This window comes from Ascaphus truei, chromosome 6 (genome assembly GCF_040206685.1).
Source record: "Ascaphus truei isolate aAscTru1 chromosome 6, aAscTru1.hap1, whole genome shotgun sequence".
Taxonomy (NCBI): domain Eukaryota; kingdom Metazoa; phylum Chordata; class Amphibia; order Anura; family Ascaphidae; genus Ascaphus; species Ascaphus truei.
In genome coordinates, this window is record NC_134488.1 from 123132219 (window position 1) to 123154276 (window position 22058).

Genomic DNA, 22058 nt, shown 5'->3' on the forward strand with positions numbered 1-22058 from the left:
AAAGGAATCTCCTTTTTGACACAAAATATGTGGTGTGGTGGATTCGAGGTTCTGAGCCACCTGTGCTGAAGCAGGGATATCCTGAAAACCTGACCTGCTGGTGGCCTTTGCATGCCGTGTTTTCCTCTGCTCTCTGTAACCACCTGCTTCCTTTTGTGTTTCTCTTAGGCCTGGGACATAGTAGTGTAAGCAAGGCTGAGCCGTGCTGAGCCACACTCACACTCGGCACTGAGCCCCTGCAGCCGCAATGAGAGCGGCTTTTGCAGGGGCTCGCGCACGCATCCGCACGCTTGGGGAAGCGTGTGTCTCACCAAGATTTCAAATTTGGCGCTCGTCGGAGCGCAGGGCCGGTCACGTGAGCGGTTCGCCCAATGAGGACGAACCAGCTATGTGATGTCACTGGCCCGCCCCCGACACGCCCACGGACGGCGCGCTGTGTAAGGCCAGGGAAAACACCGCTTTCCCTGAGCCTCAGCGCGCCTCCGCACTGATGAAATAACTATGTCCCAGGCCTTACACCACATTACCTTCCTGTGACTCTGTACACCTGCCGCCCTGGGTGCCTATACCCACCTCATCTCCACAGTTTTTTCACCCATATTCACATCATCTAGGTAGCGCTTATAGTAGCGGCGACGTGCTCGCGACCGCTGACGTCACACGTCACCATAGCGAAAGTTGCACTCTAGTAGTGCGATTTCGCTGGCGGCAAGAGGCGGTGACGTCAGCAAAGGGAAGTCAGAAGCTCTGTGATTGGCTGGCTGCCAGTCATGTGGTGCGGCCGTCGCTGTAAATCACAGAATCCCTTGACTACAGCGATTTTGGTCACTCTGTCGCTGCGCAGCGCCGTCGTGTTGCGCCCACTATGGCCACCCGCAACGGACTTCATGTATTTGTTTTGCCGCTGCACGCCGTCACCGCTACTATAATCGCGGCCTTGTGCATCTAGCAGCCCTGCTCTTTCCTTCTGTCTCTTTAAAGCCCATCTCACCCTACCTGACCCCTACATCATCTTTCTATGTCCCCTCAAAAACTGAGAAAAGGGATCATACTGGGGGGTGTCAGACTCAGAGGGAACCAGCATTGTACTGCAATGGGGTATTCCCTCCACACCCTAGTCATTATGAAGAGGCTCCTTAAGGGCTGCGACGTCCTGCTTGGCGTGAGCTGGGGGGGGTCGCCAACCCCCCCCTTCCCTCTCGAGTGGGGAAGACTGCTTGTCCCCTCCCATGCAGGGGGAGGGAGGTAAGAGGGTATAAAGAGAGGGTCCCCAGGGGAGAGACATAGAGCGAACGGGCTGGCCTATGCCCAATCAACGCTGGTAAAAGGCTGGGCCTAAGCTGACCCTTGGGGCGGGAGGGGGAGGGAAGCAGCCCAACATCGGCTGATAAGGATCTCCCCCTGCCATTTTACAGTGCTTTGGGCGGGAGGAGGGAGCGTGGCCAATTGCTGGTTGCTGGGCAATGATCTCCCCCCCCCATTTTGCATGGAGCATGCTGGACTGGCGGGCAGGCTGGTAGGATATTAACAGCGGATGTTAAAATAAAGCTGTGGCCTTTTCTTCCAACATTGTGTGGTCTCCATTATTTGGTTTAGCGTCACAAAGGAGGGGCAGCGCATAAAGCCTTTAATGATCTTGTTACCAAGCATAGTGATATAGTAATATTGAAGAAGATTTAAACCTGTGCCCTATCTCTATCATACATGCCAACTGTCCCGTTTTTCATGGAATATTCCCAATACTAGGGTCAGTGTCCCTGACCTCTGATCTCTGCCACGGTATCTTTGATCTCAGGCTGCCTCTGAGAAGTGAATACATCTATTCTTTCTCACTCCTCTCAGAGGCAACTTGGCAGCTATAATCAAGCAGAAGATTAGATTGACATGCAGCATTAAGGAGGAGTGTAGGGGCACTCCAGGGCAGGTAAAGAGATCTTCATAGGGCAAAAGGGCAGATTTAAACATGTATGATAATTAAAATCCTGTGCAATTGACAGTGATAAGATCTTGATTTGTGATGAGCAGAAATAAAGAATGAGACTGGCAGTAAATATGAGAGGCTGCCTGGGTTTCATATCTCAGATATATGTTCACAATTCTCCTTTACATGATAAAAGTTGAGTTAGCAAAAATGACGGCGACACCTGCACAAGTGTGCTTGCCCTGAGAACCTTTTGTGGTGTGGTAACTGTCATCGTCATTCAATCTTGCCCCTCCCTCTCACGTTATGATTGGTCACCTGTATGTTGCCTGATAGTTCCGATGTGTTCTTGAAACGTCTTCGCCCCTCCCCAGCAGCAGTTCACTAATCTTCGCAGAGCAGTGCAGGTGTGCCATAGTGAGCTCCGAGTCCGGGGAAGAGTGTGCAAAGTATACGTCTGATAGAACCATTCCAAATAATAAATCTACTTGACATACTGTACTTCAGGGTGAGTTGAAAAATAAATACTTTATATTTCTTAGGTACATCAACTGTTTGTAAAATATATGTATACATGCATATACGTGTCTGTATGTATGTGTATACAGTATATATACTGTTTATATACATAGTGTATATATATATATATATATATATATATATATATTTATATATGCATAATTATTTATATATATGAAAAATGTTCGCCTGAATATTTAGGATGCAAGTGTATTTTTTGTCCCTCTATCGGGCACAAGTATTTCCTAAATGTAACAGCTACAAATACCCGGTATACTGTACATCTTGATAATGCTTAACTGCTTCAGTGCTGGAGGTGCCTGCAACCTCATGCACTGCAGGTACATCCAGGCTTCAGGAAGGGAAAATTGATCGGATTTGTAAAAATGGGAGGTGGGGAGGGCTAATCTTGAACTTCTGTCCTGCGTTTTATTTCTCACCGTGGTGGGACTCGTTTTGCACAGGCCGGTTAGTAAAGCCGGGTTAGTGAGAAATCTGAAATAGCCAAGGGACAGGCGCAATCCTGCCACATCCCTCCCCCCCTCCCCCAGCTATCCTAATGCCACCCGCTGGGCAGGCGCCCCTGGGTCTGGCAGAACACGTGGCGTCCCGGAGGACTGCCATTGATCTCCGCACCCAGTACTCCGCCTTTCCCCGCTAACCGTGCCGTTCTCACCTCTGGGCTTCCTGTGGCTGCTTTGAACTCCGATGTCCAGCAGACATACCGGCGCCTATGGGTTTGCACGGGCTGCCTGTTAAGACATGGGTTCCGAATGTTTAAACATATTAAAAATACATTTGAATAAACTCTGAGTCTTGGGGATCCCCTCCAGCTATGTGGGATCTTAGGTGAGGATCTTGGGGTTGAAAACTAGGAGTCTGAGAGACACTGTATGAACCCAGAGCAATTCACCCCGGGTACCCGAAAATAGTGCGAGTAAGCCGGGAGATTATAGGGCCACCGGTAACTTTGTCCCCAGACCTCCTGCAATCAAAATGACTCGCTTTTCACCCCAAAACCCCTATCTAAGACTTAGACTCCCAAAGTTTGGAGTCTCTAGGGCACAGGGAACAGAAAAGGAAAACATTTTGTCTCTTTATTTCTGCCTGCCTTATTTCCCCACACACTTTCCCTGTGACTCAGTTTGGACTCGAGTCCCCCCAACCTTATGTATGTTGGGCACCCGCAAACCATATACTTGTTTGTGGGTCACCTTTTCCCTAGCTGGGGAACCCCCCTTAACCCAGGGATTCCCTCAGCTAAAGGAATACACAGTGATCCCTTTGCCTCATTCGCCTCTCAAAGTTATGCTGAAGCAGGGCAGCCTGGTGGTGAGTCGCGGTTACTTTTTCAAGAGGAAGTATTGCCGGGACAATGTGCCAACATGTATCCGAGAATCAGGCATAATTCGCGGGTACATTTGTCGGGGACCCGGTAACATTGGATCCCGACCCGCTTGGCACATTCTGACAAAGGTTCCTCCGCAAAACCGCCCTTGAAACTCATACACCAGCAATCCCCGCTTGATTGCATGCCCGGAAAGGGAAAAACACAAAAAATGGTCATATTACATTTTGCAAGTACATACATTACAATGCAATAACATATTGTTACTGGGCCCAAGAGCTAACTCTCTGGGACCCTTATACTCAGGCCAGGGGTAACCAGATGGGCTTGACCTTTATTATGCAGCCTGGTCACCCCCTCCCATCACAGATAAAGATAGATATGGAGATATAAATATGGAGATAGATAGATAACACAGAAAGAAAGAACCCCCACAACAAGCACTCGGAATAATCAAAAGATAAGTACAAAAGAATTGATTAACCAAATCACAGCACTAAATTATAGTGTCTTTATGTAGTAATTCCCTAGATAATATTTATTTACCAATGAGAGAGTTCCCTCTCAGCTCTATACCTACATTGTGGTTTGGCTAGTTCTGTTACATCGAGTGCTTTTTCCTGTGTATACTTCATTGCGCTGAAGACATGTCCGGTCATGACATTTCAGGGGTACTAATTAGCTCCCGTGATCTTGTCAAGGTTTTTTTTATTTTTTTTGCTTTTGCTTTGATACTATTTCTTGTGTTTTTGAGTACTTCCTGTAGGTTAATTTACCTTTATATCTTGTGTTTTGCAGTGTGGTGTGTATTCTTTCCCCCTCCTCCTGTTTGGAGGGTATTTTGCTTCATTAGAGGTTTTCTTTGAGGTTCCTGTTCATTTTCAAACTGTCATTTTTATATCTTGCTTTTTTTTTGTTGCGATTTTACACAAGAAAAAAAGAACTGCAAACAGGGTCAAGTGTGTATCTCGCACAACACCACAGAGGAGGGTAAATGAATGTCCTGAGTAATGACAGGAAACTAAACTGCAATAAAGAAAGAATGCAAGGGTGGTGCTGAATGGGAATGCAAACTGTGGTAAAGAAAAGAAAGAAAGCTTCCTATTATGTCGCACTCGAGAAGGCACCCTAATCTAAATTAAAAATACTATTTATGAATGAAATAATTAAAATATATTTATTGCAGCAAAATATACAATGAACCAAATGATTAAAACATTTTAAAAATAAAGGAGGTGTCTGTGTGCTAATTATCAAGGACGTCAGTGTAAATAAAGAAATAGCTATCTACTATCTTTGCCACGGTTATATGATTCTACTAACCGTGGTAATAGCTATTTAAGTACAAGTCTAAGTCGTCAGATATCTATTCCTAAATAGTAGGAGTGTTAGTGATTAAAGAGGGCTACTAGCTCTGTGTGTCCATGGCCCTTCTTGTATGTGGAGTACTGTGAATACAATCTCTTTATACACATACACAGTGTTACTAGACCACCAGGCTCAGAAATAGCTGAGCCTATAGGTAGGGTGACCAGATTTTGAAAATGAAAAACCGGGACACACAATTATATTATTATTTATTTAAAAAAATTTTTTTTACATTAACAGTTTATTTATTGTTTTACACTTATACTTTACTACCATTAATCCTTGTTACGTGTGTGTGTGTTGACCTCACTAAATCGAACAAAAAAAAAAGCCAGATGTGAATGACTTCTGAACAACTTAACCAGTGTCTGGATGCCCCCTCTTCACAATTTCTAAAGCAGCAATCCCGCCTGGGATCCTACTTGATCCGCAGACCCTCAAGGTACTATACTGGAGGGGAGATGTTCCCTACCTGTCTTCCGATGTCTCTCTCTCTCTCTCTGTGTGTCTCTCTCTCTCTGTGTCTCTCTCTCTGTGTGTCTCTCTCTCTCTCTGTCTCTCTCTCTCTCTCTGTCTCTCTCTCTCTCTCTCTCTCTCTCTCTCTCTGTCTCTCTCTCTCTCTCTCGGTCTCTCTCTCTATAGCTCTCTCGGTCTCGCTCTCTCTCTCTCGGTCTCTGTTCTCTCTGTTCTGTCTCATCTGTCATCTGTTTGTTCCTCTGTCACCTGTCTGTCTCTCTGTTCTGTCCTCCTGTCTCTCTGTTCTGTCCTCCTGTCTCTCTGTTCTGTCCTCCTGTCTCTCTGTCACTGACTGTCTCTCTGTCACTGACTGTCTCTCTGTCACTGACTGTCTCTCTGTCACTGACTGTCTCTCTGTCACTGACTGTCTCTCTGTCACTGACAGACTCTCTGTCACTGACTGTCTCTCTATCACTGACTGTCTCTCACTCTCTGTCTCTCTGTGTCTGTCTCTGTCTCTCTGTGTCTCTCTCTGTCTCACTCACTCAGTCTGCCACCCACTCTCTCTGTCTTATCTTAACTGCCGTATACCTACACCAAAATAACCTACCCTGCTTTCTTCCAGATCTGACTCACGTTTCACATGGTAGACATCGGAAGACAGGTAGGGAACACCTCCCCTCCAGTATAGTACCTTTAGGGACTGCAGATCAGGTAAGATCCCAGGCGGGATTGCTGCTTTAGAAATTGTGAAGAGGGGGCATCCTGACACTGGTTAATGGGTTCAGAAGTCATTCACATCTGGCTTTTTTTTTGTTCGATTTAGTGAGGTCATCCGACACACACACACACACACACACACACACACACACACACACACACACACACACACACACACACACACTAGTAAAGTATACGTGTAATACAATAAATAAACTGTTAATGTAAAAAAAATTTAAAAAATAAATAAATAATAATATAATTGTGTGTCCCGGTTTTTCATTTTCAAAATCTGGTCACCCTACCTATAGGCTCAGCTATTTCTGAGCCTGGTGGTCTGGTAACACTGTGTATGTGTGTATAAAGAGATTGTATTCACAGTACTCCACATACAAGAAGGGCCATGGACACACAGAGCTAGTAGCCCTCTTTAATCACTAACACTCCTACCTATTTAGGAATAGATATCTGACAACTTAGACTTGTACTTAAATAGCTATTACCACGGTTAGTAGAATCATATAACCGTGACAAAGATAGTAGATAGCTATTTCTTTATTTACACTGACGTCCTTGATAATTAGCACACAGACACCTCCTTTATTTTTAAAATGTTTTAATCATTTGGTTCATTGTATATTTTGCTTCAATAAATATATTTTAATTATTTCATTCATAAATAGTATTTTTAATTTAGCTTAGGGTGCCTTCTCGAGTGCGACACAATAGGAAGCTTTCTTTCTTTTCTTTACCACATTTTTTTGTGATTTGGTTAATAAATTCTTTTGTATTTATCTTTTGATTATTCCGAGGGCTTGTTGGGGTTTTTCTTTCTTTCTGTGTTATATATCATTTCCCCAGAGCAATTCCACCTGCATTATTTAGCAGTATTTGTGGATTTTGGAAAATCTTTATTATTTAAGTGTTTTTTGATGCGATACTATGTGTGTGTGTGTGTGTGTGTGTGTGTGTGTGTGTGTGTGTGTGTGTGTGTGTGTGTGTGTGTGTGTGTGTGTGTGTGTGTGTGTGTGTGTGTGTGTGTGTCCACTATACAAAAAAAGCAAGGAAGAACAAAGACCGTTTGAAACGCGTAGGCTTTAATTTTGTAAAACATATTTTTAATGAAATAATATTTCATAATTCTTTTCCCCTCAGGGGTTTGCATTGATTTTGTTGATGTGCATACGCAGAGGAAGGAAGTCCCGCAATCTAGTGAGAGTGTTGTGAAGATTGCGCAAGATCCCGGAAACTTGTAACGGGAGAGATCGGGGAGAGGCAGCCTGATTCTGAGAGATTAGACCGGCTGCGTGGCCAGGAAGTGCAGTAACAGGCACACAGCTGCTAAACGGAATACACAGGCTCTCAGCGCAGAGAGGACACGTCCGACACTGAACAGGGCAGGGAATTGTTATAGGCACAGGGCGGCCAAGCCTTACATCTGAAAGCAGCGTTACAAGGTACAAGAAGCTACTACTGTAATTGCTATTCTAACCATATACAGACTCCCTCTATACTATAGGAATCACCTATGCTCTTGTCTTTTTCTTGCTCTCGCATACAGTATACTGTATATATATTGCAGTCACTATAACAATGCCCGAGGAGTAATTATTCATCATACAGGATACATTATAAAAGAAATATCTGAAAAAAAATGTATAAATAATATCACATTTTGTTAAAGAGTTTAAACAGTCCCATATACTTACACATATGCGCTCTATGTCTTGGTAACTATGCTTCATTTGTATTTAAGTGAATGGCTTACTATGTATATCGTAAACTGGTACAATGTTCTACCAATAAATTATTTATTAAGTAAAAAATATATATATATTAACATATTGAATAATAACGGATTGGAAGGATGTTGTATAACTAAACATTAAGCGCATGTAATTACATTGGCAGTACAGGTGAAATGATACTATACTCACGTTGCTATTAGAGAAACTTAATGTAAAGCGTTGCCATACAGTTTGCAAACATGCATTAATAATGCACTTTAAAAAATCATTACTGTAATTGAAACCTTTTCTGACAAGTATTGTGGCAACTGTAACCAAACTGTAATACCCCAAAGAACACTTTAGTGGTCCATGTTTAACGTTTAATAAAATAACATTGACCTTTTTTTTTATTTGTTAGTCAAACTTGTAGTTATTTTTATGCTGCATGAAGCATGATAGCAGAAGAGATAAGCGGTTGGGAGTAATTACTGTCGCACAGATAATGGCTCCATGTAGATCTTGAAATGGGATTTATTATACCAGTCACCTAACAGGGAGTGTTAGGGCATGGGTGATACATTCAGGCTGCGGCCCATCAGTTCCCATTCATTGATTTATTGCTGAAAACAATGTTAATACCGTAATAATATGTATCGTGCCCTGGAATGTACTTACAAAGCATGCCGCGTTTACAGGAAGTGTAATCGCACATTGGCAGATCCTCGCTAGGCCCGTACCCTGGAGCACTGCTTAACCTGTCCCTTGCTTTGCACAGCTCAGTAAATATGTCCCGTGGGTGTTGCTTAAGCTGCATTAATCATCGGGAAGGTTGAAAGTGATGAGACAAGCGGCACATTACTAACAACTAATGAGGTGGACTCAACTCAAACGTGTTAAATAATGTCATTTAATTTAACCGTGGTTAAAATGGAGGTACAAAGAATGCTCCTTTGCGTTTTGCGCTCCGAAGCGCTTTATCAAGGCGTCATTAATCATTGCAAAAACTGGATTATTTACAGGTGCCTATACCTTAAAGCAAACTGTCTATGCATTAAATGTGATATAAAGAACGATAAAAGCTGATAGTGACCGTCTGCTGCTGAAAGGCTGAATTTCGCATGCATTCAGTTGGTGCAATTCTTCAAGTAACAATTGACAGTGTCACGCATGTGCAGTAGACGCTCGTACACGCATGTGCAGTAGACGCTCGTATGCGCATGTGCAGTAGACGCTCGTATGCGCATGTGCAGTTGGCGCATGCACGACATTTGGCCGGGTTTCTCATGGGACAAATATGTTCACCGTAGATATCACCCGTACAGCGGTATATGTTTCACACCTTAGGCCTGGGGTGAGCAGCTACAGTCCTCAAGGGCCACCAACAGGTCAGGTCTGACTGGGCCACTGGTTGAGCCACATGTGCTGAAGCAGGTATATCCCTAAAACCCGACCTGTTGGTGGCTCTTGAAGACTGGAGTTGCCCACCCCACCTTGGGCTGTAAGCTCTTTGTGTTAGAGAGATCCTCTCCTTACGCTTACCACTGTGTATAGGTCTCTATGTGCACATGGTTGGTCCACTATAGAAACAAATAATCCTAAACTTGCTATTTAACTTTGTTGCTTTATTTGTCCGGCATGTGAATGGCTTTGATTTGATGCTAATATCGTTGTCATTTTCTCATAACAGAATGCCAAATATGACGAACCTCCGGTTCCCCGTGCAGGAGACCGGGTAATTACCGCTGTGTGTACGGGCAGGAAGTAGAATTGGTGCATGATGGTGTATGTGTGCGTGGGTAGAGCCGGATTAGTTTAGAATATGCGCGTGTGGGTCTATAGTTCTGTGGGGGAAGATGTGTTTAGAACACAAATAGTATACAATGGCAATTAGGTTTTCGTAAAAAATGCTCCATATATATATTTGTGCGTGCTGTAGTAAAGCTTGGCATGTACAGAATTAGTATGTGGTATATCTGTTTGTGCTCACACCGTAAAATTGTTAGGATGGAATCAATTGGGATAGGTCTATGTTTCTGTGTGTATGCAGGCCGAGCTGGTTTTAGTGTGCGCTGCTGTGTATTTTCACAAGACCATATAGTTCAGTATAATGGGGGGTGGGGTTGACTGACTCCCTTTCTTTCTTAGTTTTATTGAAGTCCACCCACGTGTGCCGGACAAAGAGACCTCCATCAATAAAAATCATGCAGAAGAGACTGAAAACATCTCCTGTTCTGATTTTGAGAATGATACCACCACAGAACTAATGGACAGTAAGGCAACAAAGACCCCCCCATGGGAAACCCTACAGCCTGTGCCCGAGGAGCATGGAAAGAACATTACCACAGAGTGCCTGCAGGACACACGGTGTCAAAATGAAAAACCTCCAGATCCTCCAGAAGTTGTGAGTCAAGAAGAGAGAACCTCAAAGGCAGGAGTAGGGAGTCCAAAGAGACGAAGGCGGAAGAGGAAGAAGCGACAGGTGAAAGGGCAGAGAGAGATCAGAGCGTCCACATCGTATCGTCTAACCCATCTCAAAGCCGCTCTGCAAAGTCTGTTGCTGAAGGTTTGTTCACTCGGTGAGTGATTTTATATAGAAGGGGGGTTGTAATATCAAGGTACTTCTGACAGTGGGGCCTATTCAGGTAGCTTCGATAAGATCAGTGCCATATCGGTTTGACATGTTCCTACCTCGCGGTATGAAATTTGTGTAAAAACGGTATTCAGATCTATCGCTTGCCAGATGCCGTTTGGTACATAAATTCCATACCGATCGAATTTGCAGTTGCTTTTTAAGGCCTGGGACATAGTGAGTTTGTCCGGGCTGAGGCGCGCTGAGGCTCAAGGAAAGCGGTGCTTTCCCTGGCCTTACACAGTGCGCCGTCAAGGGGCGGGTCGGGGGCGGGCCAGTGACGTCTCGGAGCTGGTTCGCCCTCATTGGGCGAACCGCTCACGTGACCGGCCCTGCGCTCCGGCAAGCAGGAAAATCTCAAACCTCCGTCAGACACACGCTTCCCCAAGCGTGCGGACGCGTGCGCGAGCCCCTGCTAAAGCCGCTCTCATTGCGGCTGCAGGGGCTCAGTGACGAGCAGCAGCAGAGTTCAGCACGGGTCAGCGCAAAAGCGCTGACCATATCCGAGGCATAAGAGATCTTACCGTGCGATATCCCTCAAGTCTGTAAGAGCAGCACAGAGAGAGCTGCATCTCCCTGCACAGCTCTAAGACTGTGTCCCGCCCGCGCTGAGCGGGCGGCGCTTGCGGCAGTGACTCACACACATATATATGTGAGTCCTCGCGTGCGTGCACACACGCGCAACGCTTTTGTAAACAAAAAAAACATACTTTGGCGCTCGCTCAGCTAGCCCGCAATGCCGCCCCTCCACTCCACCCCCTCTCCGCAGATGCAGGACACCCGGCACACATGCTTTGAGCGCGCTCAGCGCCAGCAGGGACTCAGCCTTACAAGCGATCGCCGTGTTTTTATTTCATTTCAATGACATATTATTGAAGTATCACGTGACCGGAACATTTACACTTGCAGGAGATACCGGCACCCCATAAACAGGGTGTCCCCAGACCTGAAATGAATACGGTTCAGCTACCCCCTGCTTCAATAATATCTCATTTAAAATAAAAACAAGGCGACATTACCTTAGTGGCTAACCCGTAAGGTAATGAAGGTTAATTACAGAAACTGGTGGTTAGGTCTCCCGGTAGGGTTGCAGGAGGAGGTAATGAAGCCAGCTGTAATGTTATTTTTAGTACATAGGATGGAAGCAGGGGGTCTCCGGAGCTAATATTAATGCGGGGCAGCTTCAGAGACCCCCGGCTTCAATCAGATGTACAGTACTGTAGTAAAAATAAAAATTTCTCCTTCACATGCACATCGCGATTTCGATCTCGCACCCCTTCAGCTGGCGAGAACGAAATCTGAGAGTTTCATCCGAGATGTGCATATCGGAGCTACCTGAATAGCAGCCAGATTTTTTTTTAAATCGCGTTTCGGCATTTTTGGAGCTACCAATCAGTTTGTCTGAGCGAGAGTGCTACCGATCGGCAAGAAGCCGTTTTCAAGCGAGTTGCCATGTTATCGAAGCTCTCTGAATAGCTGCCCATGCGAAATCGCTTGAAAAGTGCACCTACCTGTCGATAAGTCACTTATCGAAGTTTAGTGAATAGGCCCCAGTGTCCTTAAGCTTCTTTTGGGAGCTGGATCCTTTATCTTTTCCATTGGTCTGTATCTGGGAGTCACTAATAACTTAAGTGATACATATACACTCTGTGCCACAGGTGCTGCACCTACAGGTATAAGGATGGCAGTGATGTTATTTTTCCTTCTAAGCACCACAGAAGGTAAGTGCCCCACATAGACCTAAACGTATAGTCTGTGTGTATATTTATGTAGCAACAAGTTTGCGTTTCTGAATAGATTTCTTTTATCGAGAAGTATTAATCCAAAAATCTTAAAATTATATACCGAAGACTTGATTGTAATAATTAATTGAAAATGAATGTTATATCTTCTAACTTCTAGTTCACAATTTACCAGGCAAGAAGTTGCTATATGCTTTTTATTCCCTGTAATGCTGGAATTAGAACATTCGTATCATTCCTAGTGAGGCCGGGACAGATTTTTTACTTAAGTTCTACACGATGTTAATTGAATTTATCCTTTGGCTTCTCTTAGTGAGAGTTATTCATTAAAGTGTAATAGTGCTGATCAGGCCACTACTGCAGGGAAATCCCCAATAAATTCAATGGGAGGCGATAATGCCTCCGGATCTGGACAATCGCATTGTAATTAATACCACCCAGTATCTCTTTTCTCATGCTGTCGTCCTTATAGCTACCTTAGGTCGTTGTGCGTACACGTTCCCTGCTCCGGATCTGATGAATCAAACTTTAGTTTTTAAAAGCGACTTGCAAGAATTCTGTACGGTCAGCAACACCTCCACGAGCTTCCCACAACAGCATACCTGTCCTAATGGATGCAAGGTCACTCTAATAAACAGAACCACTGTGGTGCTGGAAACGAAGGAAGGGGAAGTCCCTGATTTGGTTTTGGAGCATGGAAAACCCAACAAGAATGGAAAACCCATCTTTCCCTCATCGGAAGGTATTGCGTCATTGTCTGTGCCTGGGTGATTAATAATTGGTGCAGGAGATTAGGGCAGGAGTGCAGGTACTGGTACCTCTAGGTGATCAGACAAGGATAATCAATCATGACACCACCAAGTATGGTGACTGAAAACTGAATACAACGCACCCCTAGAAACTATGAAATACGGTTTCATATAATAGCCACTGGGAGACATCTAGGACACAGCAATTTAGTTAAATAAACACTTTAGCCATTCAGATAATGGCCACAGGGACAGAGACCCTGATCATTAAGGCTAGGCGCATTGTAAAATTGAAGCATGTGCATGTAAATGAGTAATTTTCACTAAATTACCTATTCATATTCTATTCCACAAACTGCAAGCCAACAGTAACATAATCGCATGGGTCAACTGTGCGGGTTTTGTTTTCACATAGTCCACCCTGGGAAAAATGCACTTTGGCTACCTACATAATGGCCGTGATATGCTGTAGGTAACCAGGTTGCACAAGAAGTCTGGGTACAAACTGTTAGGATATTGTTATTATTTACTAACATGCATTGTTTTACTAACCGCTAAGTTGCAAAGAGTTAAATATCATCCAAGAGACTTAGCCTCCCCCTTTTATACTGCTGCACCGTTCCACAGCTTATGCTTGTAAAGTACTTGGTACAGCCATAAATTGGATTGGTTATAGTGCCATGTAATGTGCACTGTCAAAATGTGAAGCATGAATAGCCTGTGGTACATCTACCAAATTGACATATGAAGTTGAACGAGTTAGGACAAAACATACAGATGCTGCATGCATGGTACACATAGCTCACACACAATACTGTATGCATAATACATAGCTCACACACAATACTGTATGCATGATACATAGCTCACACACAATACTGCATGCATGATACAAATAGCTCACACACAATATATATACACAAATTAATCGTTCCTGGCGCTGTGGATAAAGTCCAAAATACCGTGAACCAACAAGGCAGTCTCTAATGCAGGCTTCCTTCAGCAGGTTATTGGTCTTGATAGTGGTGTATCAGACAGGGGAAGTTGTGGTCCTTGTAAATGATGTTCAACTATTTCTGTCGCATCCGGAGAGAGTACTCGTAGTAGGTGCCGATGCCGAGGGTCGAGGAGAGGTCCGGATGGTAGGGTCAAGCCGAAATCGAAGAGAGAAGGAGCGTAGTGATGAGGATGCCGGGGTCGAGAGCCAGGAGAGGAGTCGTAAGCCAAGCCGGGTCAAAACCTGGGGCCTGTCCCTGAAACACACAAAGCTACGGACAGGCCCCAGGTTTTGACCCGGCTTGGCTTACGACTCCTCTCCTGGCTCTCGACCATGTTGGCATAATTGTCAACATCATTTTCTCATGCAGTATAGCTTTGTGCTAAGCATACAGTATTGTGTGTGAGCTGTGTATCATGTATACAGTATTGTGTGTGAGGTATGTATCATGCATACAGTATTGTGTGTGAGCTATGTATCATGCATGCAGTATTGTGTGTGAGCTATGTGTATCATGCATACAGTATTGTGTGTGAGCTATCTGTATCATGCATACAGTATTGTGTGTGAGCTATGTGTACCATGCATACAGTATTGTGTGTGAGCTATGTGATAGCTCACACACAATACTGTATGCATGATACACATAGCTCACACACAATACTGCATGCATGATACATAGCTCACACACAATACTGTATGCATGATACATACCTCACACACAATACTGTATACATGATACACAGCTCACACACAATACTGTATGCTTAGCACAAAGCTATACTGCATGAGAAAATGATGTTGACAATTTTGATAACAACATTTTACAGGCACGAAAAAAGGCTCATCCCTACGTATTGTATCATCTATATTTGATCATATAGAGGTAGGGTGACTTTGCTGAACAATAACACCATGCTGGATTGTACGTGTAATTCTATAGATGTAAAAAAGATATTAATAAACACTTTTCTTTTTTCATTTTCTTTTTTCATTTTAGAGTGTCGTGATAATATGACAGAAATAACGCCCACGGTGAAAAGTGATACAAACGTTATAACTACGCCAGCTAGTGATATTGTATCTAATGAAACCCACACCAATTATTCCGTTCCTACATGGGCAATTGTGCTCATTATTTCACTGGCTGTTGTAGTGGTCTTAGCTCTACTTTTGTTGCTTGGCTGGTGCATCTATAAAAGGTAAGAACCAAACTTTCTTGTAGCTGAGCGTTTCCCAAAGTTTTTTACACCCCTGTTAGAAAAGATTTGATCAGCAAACCCCTAATTAAGGTAGGAGGCAGTCGCCACAGGACGTGCCTTCCCATCAGGCCCGATAGGCCCGGGAGCACGGCATCTGTATATGGGGGCGGACATTTTTGCTTCCCCAATATTTGCCGTCCTAGGCCCGCGCCTAACGGGGAAATCTGCCATTGGATACAGTGCAACAAACCAAAAAAATATAGGTGTCTAAAAGAAGATACTATACAAATATAATGACCAGTGTCATAATATACTATGATCTCATAAGATACAAGCAACAAATAATACACAGCTGATGCAGCGCTACAAATTCACCCTCCACTGTGGGCTAGTCCATATGTAAAGTTTTAATGTAGTGTGTTCCTCACTAGTGGATGGACAAATGAATTTGTACCATCCAAGAGTCTCACACACACTACAAATTATTTTGGACATGGTACACTCTCCGAAGTCTCAAATCCCAGCACTTTCACTCGGGTCACAGTCCTACACTGGTTCCTGGGCCCAGTCGAGGTGCAGACTCTGCTTCCCCGTAGTCCCGGTCAGCGTTTACCCACGCAGCTCTTGGTCATGTAATCCCACCGGCATGCGTACACGGTACTTCTGCTCTCTCGTGCCGGACGTGCACTCCTGCGACGTGAGTAAGGGCTGGAATCGCCCTCCAGTCCGTCCTGTACCTCTCCACCTCTACGCATTTCACCAATCTACTTCGGCTCCACCAGGGAAGCATGGGTGGTATAGCTGTCAGTTACTGTCTTGCCGCTGCGGATGCAAAGCATTGTGTAGAGCAATTTTGAAAACTCCTGCTGTAATTGACAGCTATACCCACCACACTAGGGTCCCATTTGGAGCCCACTATATTGCCTGAGGGGGAGCAAACCCCTTGGGGCACTAGTCGAACCCCCTGTTGGGAGTCACTGTTCTAGCTTGATGTGAGCTGCTGCCTCTTTAGCTGAGTGCTAAAGTTTTGGATTAATAATAATAAAGGCAATTATTATTTGTTTTTCAGGAGAAAATCGAATGCACCTACCTACCCACGTGGGAGGTGAGTATTGATGGAACTAGTAACTAATGCCACTACCTGTGCATCTGCTGGGGTACACACCACTGTTTGTAACACCTAAACACTGAATTCTGGACCTATATAAACTATAGATTGTATACTACATCAGTAAAACATTATGGGTCTCTGAATTATGAAAGAATGCAGAGGCCTGAAAGTGTCTACTGGGGAAACACGACCAATGTCACATTGCCTGGGACCATTTCCTTAAAACAGAAGAGCCTATTTTTGGATGATCCGACTGGCATGTACCATAAAACAATACGTGTGCAGCCATAATTATATTATAGCTTTAATGGAAAACAAGAATTAAGAGAAGCTTATATAGTTAATACTTTGAGAGGAAGCCCATGGCAGGACTTCCAAATTGACGAGAGTTAACATTTTATATGTTCCATATCACATTGTCCCCTAGTGCTGCCACCTCATTCCGGATCACCTGAGCAATGTCCGTCTGGGTTTAACCCGTTACTGCCCTCTGCTCTCCACCAGTGTGGTGTACCTTGTGAAATCCAGTGAATGTCATAAGGTTAAACATGCTGCTGTTAGTTACATTTGGCCATAGATGGGAGTTCCCCTTTAAATCTCCCATAATAATGTTATCCCTTTTGGTATAGGTTTTGGCATCAATCCTCCTATCTATTTATAAGCGGGCTCCTGTGTAGCCTGAATAGGGGAAATGAGGGCAGCATGGATTATTCTTCAACATCAAGTAGACTTCTAGTGGTTGATGCTTAGTGCCTCATCTATACAAATGAAGTCTAGAACTTTCAGTATATGTAGTGAAATCTTCTTTGGACTAAATTTGATTAGGCAAGATTAAAGAAATGTATACAGTAATTACCTTTCTATTTTTATTTCTTAGTGAACCTCTACCTAGGGTGGATCCTGGGGGCCCTCCATCCAGCAGCAATCACAGTGAGGACCCTCCAGAAGTGCAACCTCTGCAAGTCCAGGAGGAGACGCACTCTGGAGGAGACGACCCGGAGAGCAACGGACGCCAAAAACATTGCAACGGAGATGACCTTCTTGAGGTTGTGTGTGTGGAGCACCCATCCGAAGAAGAAAACGCAGAGAACACGCAGACTGAAAGCTCACAAGTAGAGAGAGCTGACACTAGGGCCGTTTTAGCTGCTCAACCTGGCTGTAAAATGTGGCATCAGGCAAAGGGCATCTTGGTGCACTATAAAAAAGTAGCAACTTCACCTACTGTAGAGAATACAGCCAGAAATGGTTCATATTAAGCCCCTAAAGCAGCGATCCTCCCAGAAGCCTATGTGAGTGTAACCCATATAATGCTGGTATTCGTGCCCTTTGCGCATGTTCGGCTCTTTAACACCAGCATTTTTTATTTAATCTGTATCAGCTGAGGTTACCATGGTTACCTTGAGACTTAAATGGGCTTTGGGGAGAACTCCATTTTAAACTCCCGGACACGATTTTCAAACGTTTATATCTCGAGGATCAGATTTAAAAAATTAAAACGGCTTTGGAATGGGCAAGACTGCTGCTTTAAAGCATTTATTTATGTGCCCGATTAGCATTTTAAGACTTAATCTTATCTTTCTTTTTAACGCCAACAGCAGATCTTTGCATAGATATTTTAGATATTTGAGGACCTTTAAAAATGGCTGCCATACATCAGAGGAAGCCATGTGCATTACAATGATACCACACAATGGATATATCCTTAGAAGTGATGGTTTCTAATTAACCTTTGGGATGAACTCATTCACCAGTGTGTTGTTGTTTAACTGGGTATGCAGAGAAGCTAAATGATGGGGTTTACCATACTGAGTTAAGTTATGGTGAGTAAAAAAAGTGACAAAAACGCTCCACAGCAATGCAAATATGCAAATGTAAACACAACTGTATGCTCATCTGCATGTCTTAGGCAGGTCTGCAACCCCGCCTTTCACCATTGTCATATGTATATAAATATATATATATATATATCTATATATATATTTATATACATATGACATATATATATATATATATATATATATATATATATATATTCAGGCACACAATAAATACAAATATCCTGGGAAGGGGGGTCCATCGATCAGCTCTGGGGGACCCCCCCCAGGTCTAGGTATGTTTTATAATAATAAGAAATATTGGCCAATATATGAAATGTATACAGAGAGAGATTCATGATAGACCCAGTAAACATAAGAGTATACAATAAATATTGTTGAATCCATTGCTAGATATCTGTTTTACGTCATTCAAAACTAGTCTCTATCTATCTGATACAATGTCGAGGGACACATTTACTAAGTCTTACTAATGGTCCATGTATATGAAATGACTGTGATGGGGGCACAGCTTAGTCCATTCTATAAGTCCAAGATGTGAAACAGCTCTTCTCTGGCCAGTATCCTCATACTTCCCGTACTGTAATCCAAGCAGTCAACCCAGAGTTCATTACTCCCAAAGCCAGTGCTCTTCCAAAGTATTTGCCGGAGAGGTAGACAAGGCAAATATCTAGTGAGAACAGATTTCAGCCCCTTAATTACCAGTGGGGTGAGACGAACATTGCCGAGTAATACGTCGTTGGACAGTCTTTCAGCAGAAGGGTTAATGTGCTCTCTGCCATTTCTAACCAGTGACCTCTAAGGTTCTTCTATCCCACCGCACATATTCACCAACACTCACACGCTTCCTGCACAGAGAGAGCTTTGCCAAGGTGTCTGACATTGTTTGGTGAATGTCCAGTTAAATCTTTTAAGACATTTTCTGAAAAATGTTTAGTTAGGTAGCGTTTCAAGAAACAAGAGATCTCATGGGGAAAATTCATGGTTGGTGCTTTTTAATGAAAACGGACAAATATTCAACTTTTTTACAAATGGCAAACCCTTCAACATTGGGCTATGTAAATAGGTACAGAGGACATTCACTTGTAATGTGGCATCCACGAGCTTACAAGCAACTAAGCACCTCCTATGATGGTCCAGTAACACATGCTCTGTATTCTGTGCAAAGGTGATTTTAACAACAAAGCACTTGTATTTTTGGATGTATTTGTGCTTTTAAATGGTGATACATTCCCTATAACCTGCTGATCATTTATCAAATCAGTCATTGATCTTCAAGGTGCTGTAATTAGCAGAAGATTCTGGACTCCGTGTGCCTTTCTATAAAAAAATATATTTTATTATAGAATTTTAGAGTAAACAAGAATGATTTTTCATTGATTATGTGACCCATTTAATGCCAGAAGGGCATGAAGTGTATTGCAGATTCCTCTGGCCATGAACAAGTTCATTATTTTATTCCTTCAATATGCAATCTATCTCCCTGTCTGCAAGCATTAATCACTAGTTAGATCGGTCACAATGTGTTTATCTTCGTTCTTCTGTGTCATATAGGAAGATTCATCTGTGTGTATAAGTATAGCAATCAATGATTATGGCAATCTGTATCAAGTTATTCATTCAGTTACTATGACACATTATCACACAGCTCTTCTTTAAACCATACACAAATTATAATGGATTGTAATATGCTTTCCCCCCCTAAATAAATACTTTCCTATAATAAACTCAGTGTGAATTCTATATGTCTTTGTATACAAAAGTGGTTTGACTTTTACCACGACCGCCACACGATTACTCTACTGACCACATTCACCCTCAATATACGGAAAGAGGGGGCTTGAAGACCTGATGTGGGGGATACTGGCGTTGGGACAAGGGATCCATTGTGCTCTTCTCCAAAGTCACGTGGTATAGGGTGAATAATGTGTGAATAGGAAGCCTATGGTGAAAAGAGAATAGATTTGTGTACGAATAATAACAAAGCAATTTGTGCTGCTCGATAAACACGGTTCAGCTGCAGGGGATCCTGGGAAAAATAGAGGGTTCAAAAAATGTGTGGGGGATTTTCAAAAAGTCCAGAGTTAGCAATCGTGTAATTCAGTGCGGTCCTACTTCTGTCAAACTGCTAAAAACGGGGCGAGGGAGTTGCTGCTCTAAGGCCTGGGACATAGTGCCCCAAACAGTGCTGAGGCGCGCTGAGGCTCAGGGAAAGTGGTGCTTTCCCTGGCCTTACACAGCGCGCCATCAGGGGGCGGGCCAGTGACGTCACGGAGCTGGTTCACTCTCATTGGGCGAACCGCTCACGTGACTGGCCCTGCGCTCCGGCAAGCGGGGAAATTTCAAAATTTCTAATTGTGGATGTAGGGGCTCAGTGCTGAGCGAGAGCGCGCCTCAGCGAGCTTCCCCCAGCAAGCGGTAAGCATGTCCGAGGCCTAAGGCTGCGTCCCCACTGGCACTGACCATGCTCATGCTTGAGAGCGGTGACATCACCAACTCTAAGCATGAGCGCCGGATGTCCTGCCAATTTTGCAAGCGCAGGCGGGGGGGGGGTGTCATTGCGGGCAAGTTGAGCACGCTTGAAAGTCAATTTTTTTGTTAACTCAAGCACCAAACTATTTTATGAAGATAAATGTTTGCTATGTACTGTATGTAAACACCATGAACAATGGTCTTTATATATAATTTTCCCTACCTTTTGACAAATGTTTTACTGTATATTTCTGAAAATACAATAAATAAGATTGAAATAAATGTAGCCAGGTCTCCCCAGCGCTACCGCACCCCCCTCACCTGACTGCCGATCGCGGGGGCCGCCGCGTCCAATGGCGGCTCCGTTCGGCAGTGGCAGGGGAGAGGGCGGTCAGGTCCCGGCTCGGGGGTTGCCGGGGACGCGTGCGGCCGGTTGCCAAGGCCGCACGCGCATCTCAGCGCTCCCGGAGCCGGGCGGATAGGGCGCCGCCATTGCGCTTCAACTCGCGCATGCGCAGTGAGTCCCCGACGGCCCAGTTAGCTCGCGCATGCGCAGGGAGGCTGCGAGAGACAGGGCAGAGTCGCGCATGCGCAGGGAGGCTGCGAGAGGCAGGGAGCAGTTGCGTGAGGGCAGGGAAGGTGCAGGAGAGTCGCGCGAGAGTAGGGGAAGTTAGTGAGAGGTTGCGGCGGCCATTACAGGTTTGTGTAGGCAGAGGGAAGGCACGCACGCGGCCTCAATGTTATTGTAAGTGCCCTGGGACTACAATTCCCATGAGGCATAGTGAGGCAGGCACCAGGTGCTTGATAGGAGCCAATAGGGCTGTAGGACTGCCCTGGAGGGAAAATAGATACATTTCCCGGGCTTTGCATGAGTCACGTCAGTTGGAGCAGCGGAGCAGAAGGGGAAGGAAGGATGCAGGGAGTGAGTGCAACTCCTGCATCCAGATAGGTACCCTCACCCTCCAGGTAGGCCCCAACTCCCCACCAGGTTAGTGGGTAACTGATAAGGGACGGCCCCAGTTAGGGACTCTGCCCTTAGTGTGAGTGCTGTCTTGTCAGAGTCACAGCTATTAGTGCTGTGAGGTCTGACAGGCAGGCACTGTGTTTGTGCAGCACGTGTGCTGCACGGACCAAGTAAGTGGCTGTGCGTAGTGCAGGTAGCTAGTTATAGGGAGGATTAGGGACTAGGGTAGAGGTACACCCCAGGGCCCAGTTAGTCCCCTATGACACCAGAGGAAGCTGTATGGTATAGGGTTGGC

General features: G+C 44.4%; 1 protein-coding gene across 2 annotated transcripts; it reads left to right on the plus strand.

Moving 5' to 3' along the window:
* Positions 1 to 2303: 2303 nt before the first annotated feature.
* Positions 2304 to 20121, plus strand: LOC142497823 (uncharacterized). 2 transcript variants are annotated; one of them, XM_075606174.1, is made up of 9 exons: positions 2304 to 2429; positions 7488 to 7789; positions 9750 to 9794; positions 10208 to 10638; positions 12350 to 12412; positions 12906 to 13175; positions 15180 to 15381; positions 16451 to 16486; positions 17370 to 20121. In XM_075606174.1, exons 3-9 carry the CDS (start codon positions 9751 to 9753, stop codon positions 17746 to 17748), a joined length of 1425 nt encoding a protein of 474 aa, XP_075462289.1. In that variant the 5' UTR covers positions 2304 to 2429; positions 7488 to 7789; position 9750; the 3' UTR covers positions 17749 to 20121. The 2 variants fall into 2 exon arrangements, with proteins under 2 accessions (XP_075462289.1, XP_075462290.1); XM_075606175.1 differs by lacking the exon at positions 2304 to 2429 and adding an exon at positions 5850 to 6276.
* Positions 20122 to 22058: the final 1937 nt, after the last annotated feature.

Coding starts and splice junctions, on each gene's coding strand:
- LOC142497823 (XM_075606174.1), top strand. CDS start 9,751: ATGCCAAATATGACGAACCTCCGGTTCCCCGTGCAGGAGACCGG. Junction 15,382..16,450: donor GGCTGGTGCATCTATAAAAG/GTAAGAACCAAA, acceptor TTTGTTTTTCAG/GAGAAAATCGAATGCACCTA. Junction 16,487..17,369: donor CCTACCTACCCACGTGGGAG/GTGAGTATTGAT, acceptor TTTATTTCTTAG/TGAACCTCTACCTAGGGTGG.